Below are 23001 nucleotides of genomic sequence, written 5' to 3'. Positions count from 1 at the left end.
ATTTATTATATACAATATAAAATATAAATTAACAATAACTTTACAACAAATATATACAAATAGTCTTTTTTAAATTTAATAAATATATTAATTCTGCGCTAAATATCAATACTATTGTCTATATATTATGTGATGCGTGACATTTATACCCTGATAAAATGGAAGGAAAATAATTTTGAAAGTATTATTTTTTCTAACTTAATTCCTTTTTAAGCCCGTATTTTATAAGGAAACTTGTACAGAAGTTTAAAATGTAAATATATATACTTTAATTTAAAAGAAATATTTCTATGATTTTCGATGATTGAGATTTTTACAAATATAATCCAGATTATTAATATTTATTTGATCTCATTGATTCAGTTAATTCAGCAGCCGAAGATTTTGTTCTTTTTTTCGAAACTCTGAAAATAGAGATTAGGTTTAAAGATTCGTAATTATAATTTAAAAATTTATTTATGGAAAAAAATTGGGTTTTAAAATTTTAAAAATTATTTTACCTATAAATAATGAAAATTATTGCATTCGTTATTAAAATTGCTCCAAGAATAGTGGAAATAATAATTCCATTCGTCTCGGCTTTGCTTAATCCCTCTTCTGAAAGTTTTTTGATTATTTCTGGAAAAACAAGTTATCAAATAAGACATTATTAGAAATATTTTTGCTGCTTTATCATTAAATTATTATCTATTTTTAAAGAACATAAAATCATTTTGATATTTGGTAAGAAGATTAGAAATTGAAATTTTTCAAAGTATTCATATAATTTTTCAATTTGCAAATTTATCACTTCTTATTCACCATTTTATCCTAGATAATAATTGTTCTGGACACAATGTACTTGCTAGACTTTCTATAATTCAAACGTCACCGAAATCATTATGCAAATCACTTTCATTACTCTATAACGTTCACTTTGATTTTTTGTAGAGCTGTATATTGTTTAGAAAATGACGACTGACAGTGCGAATGTGCCACTGCCTTCGCTACATATTTTTCCTTGCTCTGAAAGTATCATAAAGGGAAAACAATTAGAAGTCAAACGAAGTAAGTGGTCCTGAAAGTATATTCACGCATTAGAGAAAAGTTAACCCGACCCTAAACATAGAAGCTGCAAGGCTGACCAGCCTGTTGTCTTTGGTTGTTTGCTGCGAAGAAGCAACAGTTTCCAATTGAAGAGTGTCCAAATAATACAATAAAAACAACATAAAATGCTTAGAAATTAAATTATACAATAAATAACGAAATCACTAAGGTAAAAGATAACAGCTAGGATAATTATCCAAAGCTGTTATAATCAGTTTTTCCAGGCTAGTTTGCTATATAAAATAGTTCGGCATGAATCATCAACGTGATAGAAGTATCAAGGACTTCTCACTATGATTCAGCGCCTCCGATGTGAAGCTAAAGGAAACATTTTCTATGTTGATAGAAAATCGTTGCTGCACATACACTGCTATCAACAAATGAAAAATTTAAATCAATTTTTCTTAAAATGTTGATGTCGTATGCTGTATAAAACTGCACAATTTAAAATACGTTCTGAAATTACATTTCGCAGATAAGTAGTGAATTAAAAATATTTTCGAATTACAATAACTATACTGACTGTTATACACAATATTAGTTTTCATTGTTTATATTTTAAATAACATTTTGCCTTCATTTAGTAAAGGGGGGTTTTCACCTGTGGTCTACGAATCCCTTGGAGGTCTGTGATCTTATATGGGAAAGGATTTACAAGTTTATTTTCGCTAACCTCTACTGTAACTGAAATTTAGCTTTTAATAATGAATGTAGGTAAGAGTTATTTATGGCCGATCACATCATTGATTGAATTTTTCAAAAAATGGAATTTTAAAATTTAGAAAACTTTACACAAAATACTGCAATGTGAAATTCTTATTTAACTACATTTTATTTTTTTAGTTGAGGATGGGATCTACAGGTTACGCCAGACTCTTAAGGGTGTCCACAGCACAAAACAAGAAATTCCTGATTTGATAATTCTTATTTTAGTAGATGAAAATGTTTTTATTATTTTAGTATTTAGCCAGATGCTCCTTACAACTGTGTTCATTCTAATTGAAAATCTTTAGTTTTCTTCCTGTATAAGGTCTTTGATAAAATGATGAGATACTCTTCATTTTATTAAAGATCTCATTTTTCATTCTACTAAAACACTTTATAATTTTTCAATTTATCTTTCTGCGATAAAGAATTACAGGTTTCATGGATTTAAGCCATGAGAGAGAAAAAATAGAGAACAAATAAAAATACCCAGATATAGATCAAACGTGTGTCGACTTTATTAATTCTTGTAACAGATCATTCATATATCACTGAATTGGAACCTCTATATTTTCTGAGAATATTCATACAATATAATCTGCTACTGTATATATTTAAGATATTTTTTTTTTTATAAAAGTCAAATTGTTCATTATGTATTAAATTGGCCCTTGGTGATTAAAAACAAAGGGTAATTGAACCGAAAGATAAAAGTGGTCTAGTTATACCTTCAGATCTTATAAAATTATGCAAATATTGAGAAACTGTAATGAAAAGTTAGTTAAAATTGTGCTTTGAATTTATGCTATATCTAATAAAATATCGATCTGAAGTTATGAAAATAATATCCCCGCGTTTCTTTATGCAGCACTCGAGAAGCGCTTTACATCGAACACACTGAAACTGGTTTCTAATTGGCCAACACTGCTCGTGACGTCATTTCGCTACACTCGCTGCATAAAGAAACGCGGGGTATCCAGTAAAAATATTTTTAAAGATTAACATCTTTTTACTACAATATCATTTGGCACAGAACAACCTTACAGAAAACGAATAAAATTTTGCTTAGAACTTTTCTTCAACTTCTCTCAAATTAGATGAAGTCGCAAATGTATAGGCCTAGATATATCATACCATCAGCGTGGTGAAAATATTACGCAAAAATTAATTATTGATTCGCTTTAACTCTGTTTATAACAGCGTTTATTATCTCTTAAAGTATTTTAATGAAACACACGTTTTAGTGTATAAAATAAAGATATTACAAAATGTTAACCAGTAATATTTGTTACAATTACTTTTTTCAAATAAATAGAATTATTTCTTCTATAAAGAAGTTTTTTGAATGATTAATGAGTAATTAAAAAATACTCGTTTAACATTTAATTACTTATCTTTGCATTTGTTTACCCAAACTGGCGTAAAAATTTGCGGCTGATTTTTAAAGGCAAAATCATATAAGGTTTTGTTTATAAAACTTTCTTCCAATAAAGTGCGCAAACAGATGAAAATAAGTTTAATTTAGTTTAAAAATATGTTTTTGTATAATATTTTTATAATAATTATTAATATAAAAATATAGAATATTAATAATAATAAATTTTCAATACAAGGTATTAAAGCTATTCAAATCTTTCATTTATTTATCGAAAGAATTATTTTTTATTAGTATTTAAAATTGTAAATGATTTTTATTTAACCAGTATCATTAAAATGTCATGACTAGGAGTACCGTATATATTTATGTAAAAGTCGAATTCTTTAAACCAATTTGTAAGGTCAAATTTATGGGCTCGACTATTACATGGATACTACTATTGAGTGGCTGAAATTCAAGCTAGAATCCAAAGTGCCGAATCAGTAGCAAAAGCCCAACTGATCTCTAAACGAATAAAAACAAAAACATAATGAATTACAGTAGGCCTAATATGTTGACCTGTTGTTCATGAAATACTAGGGTCGACTTTTACATGGGATCGACTATTACTCGAGTATATACGGTAAATAAAATATGGTAAGTTGTTTTAAGTCAAAGCATCATCAATTTTTAGTTTTTATTTATTTATTTCACTTCACAACTTAGTTGAATATATTAAAAGAATGAATCTTTTCCCGGAATCAATGACAATATAACTTGGTAATTGTTAGAGTGTTGGATTTCGCGCTAATAAAACTGAAGGTTTTTCATTCGTTAATAAATCAAAGCTTCCACTTCTCAAAAACAAATGGATGATTACAGGCAAGTCAAAGTCTTCAGTAATAAGCAAAAATTGAGGTTGATCATAGTTCAAACTGCTTCTTAAATCCTTGCAAAAGTCTCCTATCTTCATATTTTATCAGTTATCTCGATTTATAAATTTACAGTTAATTCAATATAAAATATAACTTAAATAGTAAATAATGAAAGTTTTAAAATATATTGTCTAGAAATTTATATAGCTATACAGTATTTTGTGATTATTATCCTTAAAAATATATGTAATCAAAAAAGATAAATTTATAACTTACTAGTAACAGTACAGTTATTTGACGATACTGCTTGACCATTTTTACAGGAGCATATGTTTAAACGACAAATACCATCATATAACCTGCAATCATCGTCATCCCAGCATTGAAATTTTTCTGGAAAATTGTTTCGGAAAAATCATTAACTTTACAGAAAATCGTTTGCTTTATTGTTATAAAATTATTTCGAATCTTGTTATCTTAGTTAAAGATCTTTAACTATTATTATTAAACATTAAAAATGTTTACGAGAATCTTTATTTAAGGACTTGTTACATCAAGTCTTTAAGTGAAGAATGATTCTGGTGGTTTCATCTCATAAAAAGTAGAAAGTATACTACTAGAGTATTGATTTAAATGGATTTAAATCTTTATGAATGTCAGAACAGTTCTCGTGGAATTTTGGACAGGGATTAAAATTGGAAAATCCTGTACTCTATCTCCCAAATTTCAGTAACATATCTTCAGAATTTGCAATGATATGCTATAATTTTCTAACAAGCATTCGATTTAGCTTACTTAAAAGTTCTATTTATACCAGTACTTTTCAAAGTGGGCGATATCCCCCCTGTGGGGCGTTTGAATTATCCAAGGGGGCTTAGGCTTCCTACCCCTACACCAGTACCCCACAGGGGTCCTCGCCCGTGTACACAGAACAGAGGGCACTACTACTAACAGTCACAACCAAGGGGGGCCGGTGATCCAAAAAAGTTTAAGAATCACTGATTTATACAGTGGGCTACGCTTATTGCAAACAAGGATAATGTTATCAAAATTAGAAGATATCAAAACATACTTTTTATAATGTATCATAAATTGTCTCTCTTATGGAAATCATAATTTGATTATTCTTATCATTATATTCGGATAAATAGGTCTTTCTTATGTTTCTCTTTTGTGCTAGCAGTCTCAAAAATGCTCATAATACAATAGTTTAATTTGATTGCATTACGCTGGCCGTTGTTGATGTTTGACTGGTAATTAACGAATACTGTAAAAATAAATCAATAAATTCAGTAGCCAAATAATACTGAATGCAAATTAACAGTATTTATTAATTAATTATAATAAAATGTATAACATGAACTTATTAAAAATTATTTTAAGAAAGGTTGTCCCTGCAATGGAAATAGTTGTTCCTGGTGATTGGACATGGCAAGCAGTGAAGATAGGACTAGTATCCATCTGTAATGTAATTTTACTTTATTAAATTGTAATTCTGCCAGCGATTTTTACAAAGAAATCTGTTTTAGATAATTTATACTAATAAGGAAAGATTTATGATTATTTCTTTTATCTTCAATTTGCAAAAAAAAAACAAAAAACAGAAAAGTTTTTTAATCAGTTCAGTACACTGGGCCTGAAATTTGATTTTAGTTTAGTTCAATAGAAAAACTTATAGAAGAAGAAACAAGCACAAAGGTGTGCAATCTATATTTAGCATCTGTTTATTAACATACATTCACTTTTGGGTTTTTCTTAACTAATTTTTACCTGCTATTAATACGCTTTGTACAGTTATTTTTAAAAATAATTTTCAGAATGGCTCTGAAAATTCAGATGATACAATGATGGCGGTTTGATTTCATAATTGCATAAATTGGATAATTCTTCATCAGAAAAAATGTATGTTAATATCAAAGCAACAGTTAGTAGCTTTTGTCAAAAAATCGAGTAGTAGTACAGTAAGGCAGGCAGAAACCTTGAGCGATTTGTAATATCTAATTCGTTGTAACTTCAAAAGAAATCTAAATGTTTCAATTTCGTATACCTGAATGAAAAAAAAATATTTTTGAAATAATTAATTTCTCAGATTTTTTAAAACTTTTTCCACCCTGTGGGCACTAAGAGGACCTGTTTGTTAACAAGCTCATTATGAGTTCGACCAAACCCACAATTTTGAGTAAATTTAAATTTACCTTCTAATACAATAATTGCATAACAGTATTTAAAGTTTATAAAACATTAAATGCACGGTACTTGATATACCCGAAACACAAAAACAAACGAGTTTCTGGATTATCCGAAAGATCCCACTCTCCCATCAAGTTCGGATAATCGAGTTCCCATATTATAATGAAAATAGTCATAAAACTGCAATATGTCGGCCATTTTCCGTTATTTAAATTATTTAGTTAATTGGTATGTTATATTCTTATTTCTATTTTAATCAGTCTACTACTTATTGCTAATCTCAAATTAAAATTATCGGAAATTATTAACTATAGGAATCTTACCAAGTTTCATTCGAACAGTATAATGAGAGGCAACTCTTCCGTATCTATTGGCCGCTACGCAAAAATATGTGGCATATTTTCTACATTTCAAAATAGTTAGTTCACTGATCAGAATTCCATTTTCTTTTCGATAAGAATAAGTGTTATGCCATTCATCGCTAGGTTTAAATATGCCTTGGTCTACCAGACCCCACGAAATTGTGGTATCGTAGCCCTGTGTTTTACATATGAGATGCTTATAACAACTATTTGGCACTATTGTTGGATCGTTATTGAAAGGCTGTAAATCATTAATAATTGGTGGAGAATCTAAACAAAAAGAGTAAATGAGAAAACAATTTCATATGAGCCAATTTTTTACATAAATTAACTTACTTTTGCCGGTACAAGATGTTTCGTTTATGCATATACATTGATAATTTTGACACACAGAATTTCTGTAAGGTTTGCAATCGCTCTGATCTAGACATTCCCATTCTTCTATATACTCAAAGAAAATATTTCATCAATATATAATGCATTTATTTAAATACATTTTGAAATATTTCGTAGGTTATCACATTATTACTAATATAAATACATAATAAATACAATTGTAATTAAATATGAATTTTTTTACTATACTATTTTAATAGTAAAAAGGCATTATTATTTTAAAATATAACTTGTAAAGAACAAATAATTCTCTTAGATTTGCCATTCAAGCTTAATCAGTAATTCAGGCAATGTTTTCTGTATTATATTGAACAAACACTTAGAAAGATAGAAAGATAGAAAGATTCATCTCGGGGCAATTATTCTAATTCTTCTTAAACACATTGAGAGTTTATAAATCGTGACTAGAATACACTGTAAATTTTTTTATAAATCTTAAAGAATGAAATGTATTATTATTGATCTTTAATCAACTAATTAATTGAAATAGTATATAATAAAATCTTAATTAACTTACTGAGTTTTAATATGACCGTTGTTGAATCCATTTCCGTCTGATTCTCGTTACTAGAAATACAAGTGTAGGTAGCATTTCTGAAGCATTCATTTATGAAAAGTTTACTAACGTAACTGTTGCCTAATCCTGAATCCACAGTGACAATGTCCGAATTATTGATCAATCCTGAAATGTTGCTAACCCAATAAATCTCAGGCTTCTTTATCGATTTCACTATGCAAAATATGCTGGATGTGCAGTTTTTCAAATTCACTCGATTTGGAAAAGCTACTACTGTTGTAATTGAGTGAAAATCATCTATAAAATTTTAATAATTATAAAATAAAAATAAAAACTTTGGACTGTTTACATATTTAATAATTTAAATCTATATTAATTCTTTAAATATTTATTTTTAATGAAAATTAAAAATAAATATTTAAAGAATTAAAATTTGCCCCGGCTTAGATATACAACTTTAACAATAAAATTGCTCTATCGTAATTTATACTTTTATAGCTTCAACTGGACGCTATTAGGTTATGATATCGTAAATTTAAGTAGAGGAGTCTCCAATCTGCCTAAGGGTTCCGGGAAGATCTTAAATTAAATCCCTTAATAAAAATATTTTAAAATTCTGTTTCAAAATTATAATGCCTCTTAGAATCGAGGGAAAACGGTAATTAAATAGCATACAAAGCTTAAATCGTATATCCATCAAAGGAGTTTGCCAAATTATATACAGTATATATATTTGGTAATTTATAAATATAGTATGTACTGTACAGTATGTTTTTTTTTTAAAGCAGTTTAGTAGATATAAATGGTTTTTCACAGAGCCTAAACAACTTTGAACTTATTTAAGACTATATTTGTAAAAATATTTGAGTTGGGCTCTGTGGAAAACCCTTCATATCTACTCAACTGTTTTAAAAATAATGTACTGTACAGTGCATGCTACAGTAATTAATAACTTTAATTATAATTAGTAGTATTAATTATATATTTATTGTTTCTATTAATTAAATTTTAATAAGTCAAGTTATATTAAGTTGTATCTCTTTTTAATTTTATTAAAGAATAGACTTGTTAGAATGGTCAATTTTATTATTAGAACGTTTGAAAAACACATACACAAAACTGCGTAAATCCATTTTTAAATAACTTACTGGGAATTTTAAAATTTCTAATGACATCGGCCTTAGGAGGGTTTACCCAGTGGTGGTTTTATTCTATCACCGGGTACGATACCTGTCAGGATCTAATCAGCGTTGCCCAGAGGTAAAATCCTCTGGGCAATCCCACTGTTAACCGATATTTTTTTTATATATGACTTATTGGAAGTCAAAATGTTGAAAGTTAAAAATAGGTATAATAAATATGTATAGATTTAATTTAAATTCAAAAAATCAAGAAATAAACTATGAAATTTCAGTGTTTCATTTGTCTAAATTTCATAGTTTATTTCTTAATTTTTTTCAATTCTTCTAGTTAAAACATTTTATTTTTATTTTGATAGCTGACTTGCTTACTTTATTAATATAATAAAAAAATTTCAATTATTAACTTTCATAATTTGACAATGAAATAAGTAAGAAGAAATAATTAGGGTTTTACAGTATATACAGTATTATACAGTGGTGATATTCGAAATATTTAACAAGGGGTTCGCTAGCAGAAAATTTTTCCCTGACAATCTCCGACAAACGAAATGGAAGTTTTGAATAGAAATAAATATAATATCTTTTCTTGCAACCGTATATCTAACAATCAGTGGCGTACTTGGAACGTAACGAGCCATGGGTGAAGGGCTGGTAACGATAATATTTTAGGGCTGTCGACCTTTTTTTTTTTTTTTTTTTTTAGGCAGGGGTAATCTTTACCGCGAAATGGCGCTTCTCGAAATACACACGTGTCATCATCTCTCGAGATACATTATACGTTTTCTTTCGCTGTCCATAGCGCGACACGTGTTCGACAGCCATCTTGTATTATCTCGCGCGCGTGGCATTCTGGGATCTCTCTTATGACTGGATCTACTTTCAAGAACTCTCTTGAATCGATCGCGATTAAACCTCGATTGAAACGGTCGAGAGAGATCGCACCAAGACATACTCCCTGACCTTGCTCACAATCTAGATTGAAATGCTCGGTACGAACGGGGTATAAGGCTCTAGTTTAGTAGCATTACAGAGTATAATACGCATATTTTAATATATTTTTTTTATAAAAACAAACCCACTGAGAAATGTTCCGTGTGTTTAACAAGGTTCGGGAAACTGAAAATTTTAACAACGGGTTCGGGCGAACCTGTGCGAACCCGCCGAATATCACCACTGGTAGTATATATAAAACCCCAAATCGAAGATAAAACTTATGTTATTGATTAACGTAAATACGTATTTAAAAGTTTAACTCAGTAGCTAATATTTCTGTTTAGGTTTTTTGTATTAGATTAGATTAGATTATCATATTGCTCAATTTTTATCTTTCTTGTTGTAATGATGCAACATGATTATGTATATACCATTGTAATGATACTTGATTAAATATCCTATATCGTGAATCAATAATAGATATAAATCAATCTAATAATAGGAGTTAATTATCTGATTTTCTTCTTCGGTTTTACCACCCACTGTCTAGAAAAACATAATCCAAACAAAAACATCTGAGATGTAAAAAATTGCGCCAAGTAAAAAATTATGACAATTTAGACTACAGTCTACTTTTTTTTAATCTTATGTTTTCTTTAGTAAGATAAGCTTGACGCTTTTAATCGAAACATAAGAAACAGTAATAAAAACCTTGTGGATACCTATAAAAAAAAAATTGTATGCAGTGTCGGATGATGATGAAAATACATTTTGGCGATTTTTGCACTTATATTTCTTTTGGCTTATATTTTGACAACCCCTTTGTAGAAAAATCTTAAATTTTGCACACTACCTAAGAAAACAATTTTTATCTTTTGAACGAGACATGCAAGATTACTGTAGGCGTTTGGGGGCGGAGAAATCGACCCCCGAAAATCGCTAACTGTGATTTCTGTATATGCAGCCAGTCAGTGACTTTCTTTACTTGGCGTGGTGTCACTGCCACGACTCTCGATAGAATTATCCAAGTAAATGACGTTTACATTGGAATAGAAGAATAAATAAAATTAAATGTATTAAATATTTATAGTGAAGAAAAATATAGAACTATGTTTTAATTTATTAACATTTAAGCATACTTCTTTTACTGATGTTTCAAAAATCTTATTAAACTAGTCAGGGACGTACAAAAGTATTAGGAGGCCCGGGTGCAAGGTTTTTGTCTCTATCGAAACAAGAATAATATATTAATATAAATACATTATACAGTATATTTAAATATTATGTTTAATTAATACTTGCTTAGTGTAACCATTACATTTTTTTTGTTTTCGGGCTCCCATACATAGGTACTGCACATCCAATTTGCACGGCCCTCTTTTTATCGATGCCTGTCTCAATTTATTGATAAAATAATAAGGTTTTGGTCTAAAAAACCATTAATTAACTAATATATTCTATACTTTTGAATGTAAATGCACCAGAAATTTTAAATAAAAATGATTAAATACGATTCACTTGTGCTTCTTTAAGTCACTTTAAAACGGGAAACTCGGTCTCGTCCATTCATTTCCCCATTGAAATCATATATATATATTATAATAATTTCTAAAATTACTTTATAAAACAGCATTAGTAGTGTGACCAGAGGGTCGGCACCAGACCGGTGATGCCTGTCAGAACTGACACCACTGTGTCTTTTAAGGCAGACACAGAAACCTAGTTGACTGCGGTTTCGGTTTTGCGCAAGCGGTTGCGTATGTAGACACTAGGGGTCCAGGATAGAGATGGCGTGAGAGACAATGCGTCAGAAAGAAGTGCGCGCTACTACTCGATTATAACGAAATAATAGCCGTTTATTTCTATATCTATTTACACATATGTTTACAATAATATTTCGTTTAATTTTTATATACCGGCAAAATAGATGAGCTCTAGTAGCGTAACGTACTGGATAATATAGATACAACGTAACATAATCTATTGGACTTTATACTAGTAGATATGGAGTTAACGCGTTCCTAGCTGAGAGAGAGCTCACATTATTACGCGCGATGTTAAATACATTGATTGGTCCTTGATCCAGTCGCATAGCGTAGTGGGGGCGGCAGGGGCGGCAGGGGCGGCCCGCCCCGGGCGGCACTTTTAGGGAGCGGCATTTTTTCACAATAAATAATAATAACTTGTAAAAATTTGAACAATTTCATTTCATATTTTTATCGCACCTACGATTCGGACCGATTGAAATGGGCACGGAATTTTTCATTACTTATTCTGTGACGAAACTGGGGAATCCCCTTTCTTTAAATAATTGTATAATAATGACATCTTGCTCATGTAGCGACTGACAACACCGTCTGTACTGTACAGACGGTGTTGTCAAGTCTGTACTGACTTGTAGGGATTCCCCGTATTTTATTTAAGAGGGGGCGAAATTTTCCTCCGCCCCCGGCGGCTGACACCCACGCTACGCCACTGCCTTGATCGAAGTCTTGAGGTCGCAAAACGTCCTGATGACGAGGTGAAGAGGTTTCAGCTAGGTTGGGTAGAGTTAAGCTCCTTGAAGGTACAGTTCACTATCAAATGACCGTTGCTAAGGCGTCTACGGCGAACGGCGGTCGAAGGGATCAGCGATGGAGCACTCACATGAAAAGGAGGAGGTCGGCGAACTCTCGGACTCCTGACCACCTTCTTGTCCGCGATTCAATCCTTTTATATCGGGGTCCTTCCCCTTTGGTTTCGATGCCCTCATTTTAGCCACGTTATTAATTTCGACCAATAGTAAATATTTGTAGTCAGTTCCCGGTGGCACATTCGATGAGTCCCCTGGGAAAGGAAGTGACTTCGGGGAGAGAGATGCGATCATTCTACGGTAATTAAATTGAAAATTTTGTTTTCGCTGGAATTTTAACTAATTTAACTTTCAAAAGACGAAAAATTTTCTCTCAAAAATTTCGTCAAGTCCGGTTCTCCATCAGTATAATACAATAAAATAAGTAAAATGTATGTTGTTTTTTACTTTTACGGATTCCATATAACTGTTCATGTTAAAAAAGTCTTTAGATCAAAGCATCGAGTGTTTTATCACTTTTATGCAATGTTGTAACAATTGAAAGGCTTTTAAAGACATGATCGTTTTATACTTAGATATATTTAATTTCTTTATCTTTTTGATTTTTCGTTATTTTTTTAGATTGAATAATGTATTGTTTTGGCGAAGGTTTTAAATTGAGTTTTTCATATAAGAAAAAAAAAAAAATCTGATAAACTCGAAATGGGTGTTTGTAATCGAGCTGTCTAGAGGATATTGAATGTTGTAGCGGGAAGACATTCAGTCACAAATTGTAAAATCCATCACTCAATTCGCGAAGATAGATTTGTATATATATTTGTCGATGTTGAGCATTTGTTTTAAAATATAAAAGCAATGCTGATGAACAACAAAATCATTAGAATATCTGCTGGTATAAAAGAAAAAAATGGATTACCATCAAATGAAGTTTTGCCAAGCCACAACTGAGTTAGTGGAACGTCAAAAAGAAATCATTTTTTTTTTTAAACTGGCGCCAAAATTGGGTGAAGATCATTTTAAACAAATAAAAGTTAAATCTAGTACTAATGTTATCAGTCAGTGTCAGTAATGCGCTAAATTTTCTGTCTGATGAGTTAAAAGTTTTTTAGCTGGTGCGAAACGCGGTCCTGCGCAAGATCACCCGGTCTATAGCACAGATTTGTTACCGTGCAATTTCCATCCATTGACCTTTTGAAAGAAGCTTCGGGAAACAGGAGATTCACCCAGAATGCTGAAAGTGTCATACAGTGGATCCAACCAAAAGACTTCTATTCTGCAGGCATAGCATCGCTGCCAAAACTATAAGTGTCAGTGTGAGGAGAGGGGTACCCAGAGAAGGAAACTTAAATAGGAACTATGTAAAACATACAGTTACATCGCCATAACTGAAATTCCGGACAGAAGTTGAACGCCATTTTATTTGGTAAGGGTCAATCAGTCCTTTCTAAGTGCGCATCGAACTTTATTCACTCATTATTCTTATCAATAAGGACATTTAATCAAACTTTAATTTTGAAAGTACAGTGAAACCTCGCTTAACGGAAACTTCGGATAACGAGTAAAACAAATTGTAAAAATTTGACTCGCTTAACGAGTGACAAGGAGAGGGGAAATCTTGGATTGTGCGCATTCTCCATCAGTCTGTGTCTAGCACTCTTTCCGCTAGCATCTTAGTGTCGCTCGTGATCACACATTTTTTCAAACTTGTGTTCACACATATTACATATCGATAATGATAGCCCGTTATATAATAAACACGCCATCTCGTACTAAATTTAACGACCAATTCCAAATTAAATTTTAAAAATGTCTAAATTAAAAATTATTTATTTATAATTATTAAATTTAATACGAGATGGCAGCATAACTGCCTACCTCTAGTCAAATTAATTAATTTCTAATATTTAATTATAGCCTTTACATAACCCAAGAATTTGGCATATCGAGCATACCGTTTGGCGTCTTCATCAGTGATTATCTGTAATTTTTTGTTTTCTGCAAATCGAATTCGCATTCCAGGTTGGTTCATTTCGTGCTAAAAGAAATGATGATCATCATTCACGTTTCTTAACAATGTATATTGTATAATTTTCTTTGAATAAACGTTATACATAAAATATTTGAGTATTTTTTTCCAGCATGGAACGCATTATCGTATTTTACATTAATTTCTATGGAAAAAAGTGTTTTGCTTAACGAGCATTTCGCATTACGAGTAAGACTCTGGAACGAATTATGCTCGTTAAGCGAGGATCCACTGTACTGAATTTTTATTATCAAATATAAATTATCTGTTTAAATATTAATTTTTTATTTTTTATTTTCAGAGTTGATAATGAAAGCTTTTAGATAGCTTTTCAAACTATGATCTATGAATAGCAGTATGGTCACTCCACTATCTTTTAAAATCTGTAATACGCCACTTTCTGCCAGTAGATGGCGTTTGATCGTATTTAGCTCGTTTTCTCCCATCAATGCTTTATTAATAAAGGATTATAACTGTTTTCCCAGAACAACAAAAAGAATTACTAACTACAAGACTTTTTGCATTATTTTTACGATTATTTTCTACTATTTTATTTTGTAAAATAAATGTCAGGACAAAGAATTATTAAAAATAAAAAGTGGCAAAAACAATATATATATATATAAAATTAATAATTTTTCAACCAATTAACAACACAAAATATGAGTAAAGGTATTTATTTCAAAATAAAGCAATTGCAAAGGTAGGTTAATTAAATGGGACAGATGTAATATTTTACAATCAAGCTTAAATGAGACTACAAGGTGGAGACTAGTGATGAGTAAAATCTAGTAATCAGAGATAAAGAGTTATGACTGATTAAACCTTTCAAAAAATTGATTGGTAATGTATTTCAAGTAGTGAATGGTAGTAATATGAGGCTCCACACAGGTTCCGAATCCCTCACCGAGTTTAAGGACGTTTATTATAGAAAGAAATTTATTGAAAAAACTTGTCACGATGATATTAAACGAGATAAGTCTCGAGCAAGAATCGAACACGTCGGAACTGGGGAGTTGAACTTTGACTCTGATGTTCGTAGAACCAATAAAATTTGGGAACTGGCTTGTGTTGTAATGATTCAGATTTGATTACTCTTTTTCATTTTGATGGTGAAATATTTTAGTAGGCAACTTTTTACATAAGTAAGGCACTGTGAAATTTGGTGGAAATAGATCAGGTGTTAAATCCCACTTCTCACGAGGAATCTAACAACCTTACCGTTTATTGTGTGCTTAAATGTTTTCAAAAACCTGTCATCAAAATAATGGTCGCATACACTTGACTTTGTTGTTAAATTTCGATCAAATCGCGGTATGTGATGATTCCATAGATTTACTTCATCAATGTTTGGCTTTAAAACATGCCTTTTTTCAGATTTTCCATCACCTTTTTATACAGTGTAGCCTGACTTACAACCAGGTGCAAAACATCTGGGCATTATTCTCAACTTCAACTAAAATAAAATATGAATTTGCATTATTTGTAGCTTTGGATACAAATATTGAACTTATCGTAGTAATCTATATTCACCTTAGTTAAATTACTGTGAAAAAAATGGCAGAAAACCACGCTAAATAAAAAACTAAACCCTCGTTTTCCCGCTTACTTATTACAAAAATTGGACGACGTGCGATCGAAGCGCTACTAGTGGAAAAAGTGGCAGCTAAGCAAACAAAGGAAGTGGCATGATCATACTGTTATCAATAGATCATGTCTCAAACATTGCTGCAGACATTTTATCAGCAAACTTAGGATTAAGAAACAGTTTCATTTACACTATAGTCTGTGTTGAAATGTTAAATTCTTTAAAAAGATATTGATCTATTTTATCTATAGAATTTTATTAGATTAGAAGAAAATAATTATGAAATCAATATGAACCGATTACTGAAGGTAACTTATGGGAGAGTTGCTCAAAATAGCATAGTGCTTATTTTTATTAATTGCCAATAACGCCATTTTTGCTGCATCCTGGTGAAAGCTAATGACCATCTCTCTCATTCAGCCTACTTGCAGTTTCGAGCATTGATGGATAGATTTTATTTGATCAGATAAGCTCATTAATGTATTATTATGTATTTATTGCAGTTTAATTCTTCGACGATACCCTCTACAGCCCACTGAATGCAATTAATTCAAGTTTAGTACAATAAAGGTGGTATATTATTATTCTATCTCATCACGTGTCTCATAAAAGCATTGTGTTATTTAGGTCTATTAAGTCGACGTGTGAATGATGACATATTAGGGGAAAATGTCATAAAAAGTGAGTGCACAGACTAAATGGCTTTCTGTATCATTTTGCTTACCAGGCAGAGTTGGTTGCACATGGGAATTTAATTCGATTAGTGAGTTTTTTTCCATGCTTTCAATTCGAGGAGCGATCTGAGACTTTTTTGCTAATCCTCTATATAGGAATTTATTTTCTACTGAATTTTTGAAATCTGCCATCCTTCCTGTTAGAAAACAAATGGGTTGACAGATAGCGACCAAATTGTTTCGAATCCCAAAAACATTCTTGCATTTCGCCTTCTTTCTTCGGCTTTATCAGTGGCCGAAGAAAGAAGGCGAAATGCATAAATAAATTATTACAAAAACATACAAATAAAAACACTTTACATTTAAAATATAAAAATCTAGGTATAAGTGCTTTTATTTCTTCTGTCATCTAAAATGTAATCTTAATAATACAAAAAAAATCTAGAAAAGCAGAAGAAAAATTTTATAATAAAAATTGTATTTGAAATATATCATCTATGAAATTAAATTACAATAAAATATTTTAATATCTACATGTACATGTTAGTCATAATATTATCTTTTTAGTTTCATTTATAAAATTTGTTTTAAAGATACAAGTTGCAAATAAAATTTATTTTAAAATTTTATTTAATATGCTTATTATGCATAAGAATATACAGTCAAACCGCGTTATTGCGCCCTCCTAATTAGCGCTACTGAATACTTGCCCACAGATATTCATCACAAATATTAAATAGAGAATTTTTCATTAGCCTACTTGTGAATTACTAAATATACGATGTGCGTTGTAAAACGCATTGTTGTCAAGAAATTGCGTGAGTTTCAATCTCTAAATTTCAAATATGCATGTACTGTACATCTCACTATTGTGTATAATTCGTATTGTATTAATATAGTTCAATTTATCTCACATTTGATTTAGTACTACTTTCAAAGGGAGAACAAATAGTAGCTTTAAATTGAGATTTTCCCGTATTTTCAATCTGTACCAGTTATAACGGCGAAAAAGCCGAAGGTACTTTGTACTTCAGTTTTTTATATTCCAGATCCTTGATCATCAAAATAAAAGGATATAAGAAATGCATGAAAAAGTGCCAGTGCCAGAGTGGATAAAACCACTAAACATTGGTCGTGGGTTTGAGCCTCGCCAACGGGCTGGCCATTTGGAGTTTTTCAGGTTTCCTTCACGTTAGTAACATCTAAATAAGGCCAATTTCCCATAAGAGTCCTCCCGGGAGGTATCCTCCTCTCCAGATCGCCAAATAAACCTTATATGAAAAAACTATTACTGACTCGTTGTGTGGTAAAATGCCGATTATTATTTATTCAAAATATGATTATTGGGCCATAATTTTTCAAAACAATGAACTAAGATGCATTTGGCATAAATTTTAAAATATTAACGAAGAAAATAAGAATATGTTACATGATATGTTGCATTATCTTAACAGTTTAAAAACATTTTAAACAAGTTATAATCTAGTTACTTTTTATGTGAAATTTTTATATTCAATTACATCATTTTTTCCTATTAGAAATCCAATATGTCTTCCATAACAAATTAAAAAAATATATTTAAAATAAGAATTTTTACAAACAACAGGAAAGTAATTACAATCAAACCTCTAAACAACGGCCACTAACGGGAACATAAGCAATGGCAGTTGTTGGTAGTGACTGTAAGTTAATTAATTTATATGCATTCAACATTTCTAAAACATTGGCCGCCATTTAGAGATGACCGTTACTGGAGATTCGATGTACTTGTAACATTATTTATTGTTAGATAAGCAAAATGGATGTTTATTGATAATCTTTACTGAATCATTTGATTCTACTGGTTAAACAGATAATATTTATCTATTTAAACTAGAAAAATAATTCCTACAAAAAGTAAATACGGGGTAAAGATATAAATCCTGACATTGTAAACAAATACATTGGGCCTAATAAGATAAAATACAATAACAATGTTATGAGCTTTTTATATTAAGAAATACTCTCGCCTACTTTATTTTATTTTAGGTTTCCTCAGTTACAAGATATTTGAACATAGCGTTCTATACAGAAATAGAAAAAACTGTAAAAATAAGCGATGAATGATGTGTTCAATGATCATAACTGATCTCTGAGATACTTCTCATATTGCATGTGAGAAGTCTATCAACACTGCCAAATTTGTAACATGTCCTCGACATTTTTAATTTTTTTTTTCTTTCTGCGTAGAATGTTGTTCTTTATTTTCTCTTATTATATGTAGTAAATATTGGTGTCGTAAAATTAACTAAATATGATATAATGCTTTATATTTACCAAAAGTTAGAATCAAACTAATGACTGTGATCTTTCTCATTCGTAATTAATTACCATTCAGCCTGGCTGAATGGTAATTAATCACGAATGAGAAAGATTGTGGGCCTGGCTGAATCTATAATAAGCTGCTAAAAGAAGCCCTCTTAGTATCCACAGAGCGAAAAAGGTTTTTTAACTCTTTACGCCTTGTGGGCACTAAGAAGGCCTCTTTTAGAAAGCCCATCATGGGTTCGACCAGGCCCACAGTGACGTGGACAGGTGGTGAGGAATGGGGCCCGACATATCCAGACGGACCACCCCCAAAATTTTCTGGGGATTTTTCGATCCGTCCACACTCGATCCAGGGTCTCCCAGAGCGGTAAGTTGCCATCTTAACCTCTAGGCCAGGGGTGGCGAACCTATGGCACGCGTGCTCAAACTGGCACGTAAGAGAAATCATCTGGCACGTAATGTATCATATGATTTCTGTCCCTTTCAATCATTCTTTCTGTTTATCACCTGATCATCCTTTTATCAATCAGATTTTTTACATTTATTCCAATTAAAGCGTATTCGTTTAATTTCTTTAAATATCATTATTCGAAGTCTAAGACTTTGAGCACGCATTAACATCTTTAAAGCTAAGTATGCTTACAATATGGCACGCGGACTCAAAAAGGTTCGCCATCCCTGCTCTAGGCCATCCGGCCATCTAAGCAAAAAAGGTTAAAAAACCGCACCATAGGAGTGCCTGACGAAACAAGAATGCAAAGCAATGACGACGTCAGTGCTTTGCTGCAGGGTCGTGTTAGACGGCATTCTTAATGTTGTCAGGCTTAACCTCGCGGGTGATCAAATGTATCTCCCGTCTGTGATAGGCTTGCAGATTGTATGGTTACAACGGGTTTTCAAAAATTGTCTACAATGACAATGTTTGAAAGCCCATTGTAATTCCTGATGTCCATTTTCAATAATTAATAGTAAGATGTAATGTACATCGCAAGCATCCGTGTTATGGTAATTACGCAAATTGCTGTGTCTATGGCGGTAGTATCTTATTATACCAGACAGGTATTTAGAGTCGGTTTAGCAGAGTGCAAACAGCGTGTGACAGAATGAGATAAACGAAAACTGAAAGAAGCGAGATGTTACAACTTTACCTTCAGGGATGCAGTATAAGGGATGTCGCAGTGCGGTTCTATGCATTGCATCCCAATCGGCCCTATCTCCAACATAATACAATCTTAAGAATGGTAGCTAAATTTCGACGCACGAATGTCTTGGATGATGCGCCAGCATCTGGGAGGCCCATAAGTTGTACGACGGACGACGCAGCTATGGACATCATAGCCAAATTCACAGTAAACAAAACTACTGTACTTCCAATCGCCGTGTAGCTCTGGAGGAAGAAATTAGGTCAACGTCTGTACATACGATCCTCAAGAGGTTTCTGTCATCATCTGTAGAAGACACGGCCAATGTCATCAAGAGCTTCTTCCTGAAGACTACAATGCAAGGATAAACTTTGCAGAAATATTTATGGATCTTGGCAACAAGGACCCTACATTTCCCAGGTGAATTTGCTTACACGGATGAAGCATCCTTTTACGTTTGCGTCGAAGTAAACTTCAGTAACGTGCGCTACTGGACGCAGAAAAATCCGCATCGCTTGCGAATGAAGTATACTCAAACGTCAGCAGTGTGTTAATTAATCCCATGATCATTGCATGGAATTGCAACTTATCTGGAAAGAACTGTATAAAAATAAAACGTTCGTGTACAGAAAAAAATGTAAAAAATAATCCCATTTTTCCGATTCAAATACAAAATTGGTTTTAATTTTCTTTAAGAAAGTATTCTATTAGAAACAGGTGACACTAACTTAATATATGAATCGTATAACAGAGAAAGAGGATATTTAAAAACATTAAGCCATTTAAATAAATAAATTAAAGAATACTTTGAGATAATCTATAATAGATTATCTCAAAGTATTCTTAGTAATTTATAATAGATTATCTCAAGGCAAAGAATAAATTTCATCTGAAACTCAGCCATTTAATTAACTATCTCCGTTAATATGCATTTATCATACATATCATATCATTTATCGTCATACCTTTACATGATAATACGTGTTACGATAAAACTAGGTCTATATCCAATATTTGAAAAGAAGGTTGTTATTATTTTCGCTATTTATGAAGAATTTAAAATAAATAAACCTATTTCCTTTATATTTTCATCGGTCTTTCGTAGGTTATTCTCCATTTCAAATTCGAATAATTTTGCCACAAAAGAATTTAATAAGAAACAAATCTTACGTTGTAATTAATTCATATAATTCTTTTAGCTTTAATTAATGTCTTTTAATTTCAAAAAATAATTATAAAATTTTAAATTAACAAATATATCTAATAAAATTTAAGTATTAATTTAAATTTAAAAATATTTGCATATTAGTTCATTAAAGTTAAGTTATAGAAATGAGTGCGGGCGTTCAGGGCCGTCGACAGCTTGTAAGGAGTTCGAGGGTAGAGTGGATCCCTTTTATCTCTTAGCGGGTTCCTTTAGCCTTTTGTATTTTGAACATATGAAATAAGCAGAATGTTTCTTAATTAATAAAAATCAATCTTAAAAAGTTTATTTTATGTTAGTAAAAATAATGTTAATTTTATACCAGTATGAATCACTAAAAGAATCTAAGTTTTCTCTGGCCTAGAAAAAAAATCCCGGGCCCGAAAAAAACTGCCCCCCTCTCGTGAAGCTTCAAGCAAACTATGAAACATTAGCGAGGTTGAGGCCGAAGTTTTAAACGCGAAAACGTGTACGTCGGACGGTCAGCGCAGCTGTCCTGTAAGCCTAGAAGTTTGACAATGGTGTTTGGAAAGTCAGTGGAATCATGCTCAACATTCCAAACGGCATTGTCAAACTTCTAGGCTTACAGGACAGCTGCGCTGAACGTCCGACGTACACGTTTTCGCGTTTAAAACTTCGGCCTCAACCTCGCTATTAACATCTAAAAGTAAGACACGCAACACTTTACCTTCATTTCAGCGGACGTTATTTGATGTTTTACAGAAGTTTCAGCTTATATATATTAATACATACATATTTCTATATGAAATATCTATCATATTAATATATACATATTAATATTACACGTAGAAAATAAAAATTTATTTTGTGCTTGCAAAGTAAAAAATAAATTTAATTCTATATCGAGCTTTAGAATCAGTTTTCTTTTAAAAACTGATTCTAAAGCTCGATGTTAAAAACTTATCAACTATAACGTATATTATTGCAAGATATAAATAATTACTATTACTATTAAATAAATATTTAAGAAATTCGAAATACTCACTTTCATCGTTATAAGTTTGGCAAATTTGAAAAAATGTCACGCCAATAACCGAAGCTAATAAAGGTGAACAAAAGAAATTGAGCATATTAACTAAGAACGAAGCTAGAGTTTGTCTGTATAACCAGCTTTTGACGTGATAATGGACAGATCTATAGATTATCTTATCACACTTGTCTTGTACAAATTCGATAAATCACAAGAGAATTTATAATTTACATGTTTCTTTATTTATTATTTAAACTTTTGAATGAAATTCTGTTATTGCTTATGATGGCTTTCATGGTTCCTAGAAAACAAATCTGTATAATTAAATTCTTCGTTGAAGACCAAATATCATATTAAAATTATTATAATTTATAATTGTTTATATTCTGAAATATTTTCAATCAAACTAAAAATTATCCTATACTTAATTTAAAGTTTCTTACATTTTCAATTATTATTCCGAAATTTTCAATGATGATAATGAAATAGCTTATGTAGGTACACTACAGTATATGCTTTGTTAATATTTTTATCTACTGTTGAAAATGTTATCTCGAAACGATTGTTTTATCAAGGACAATTATTATGAATTTGAAATTGTTTGAGGAAATCTTCGAATCATATCATTTGTAACATGATTAGGTTTTACATAAAATTGCGACGAATGGGAATAATGTAAAACTTGAATATGTATGGCAGTGAGAGTCAAGAATATCGGTGGTTCATTTTCGAGCATAGGGCAGGATGGCGAACCTTTTTGAGTCTGCGTGCCATATCGTTGGGATCATTATCTTTCAAATAATTTATTCGTGCCGCAGTTTTACACTTAGAAATTTTTAGACTATATTTTAAAAAACAAAGCAAATGTAGGCTACTTTAATTAGCATAAATTTTAAAAAAGCTAATTGAGGAAATCAAGATATATTAAAATGAA

General features: G+C 31.1%; 1 protein-coding gene across 1 annotated transcript; it reads right to left on the bottom strand.

Annotated features, from left to right (window-relative positions):
- Positions 1-139: 139 nt before the first annotated feature.
- LOC136977885 (uncharacterized) lies at positions 140-22551 on the bottom strand. The gene is made up of 7 exons (XM_067273476.1): positions 22083-22551; positions 7489-7785; positions 6912-7016; positions 6537-6845; positions 4300-4416; positions 501-618; positions 140-404 (listed from the first exon to the last, which is right to left on the bottom strand). Exons 1-7 carry the CDS (start codon positions 22165-22167, stop codon positions 335-337), a joined length of 1101 nt encoding a protein of 366 aa, XP_067129577.1. The 5' UTR covers positions 22168-22551; the 3' UTR covers positions 140-334.
- Between the last annotated feature and the right edge of the window lie 450 nt (positions 22552-23001).

The sequence above is a fragment of the Centruroides vittatus genome, unplaced genomic scaffold (genome assembly GCF_030686945.1).
Source record: "Centruroides vittatus isolate TY-2023 unplaced genomic scaffold, ASM3068694v2 contig_482, whole genome shotgun sequence".
Lineage (NCBI taxonomy): Eukaryota > Metazoa > Arthropoda > Arachnida > Scorpiones > Buthidae > Centruroides > Centruroides vittatus.
This window is presented reverse-complemented; position numbering and strand designations above follow the sequence as displayed.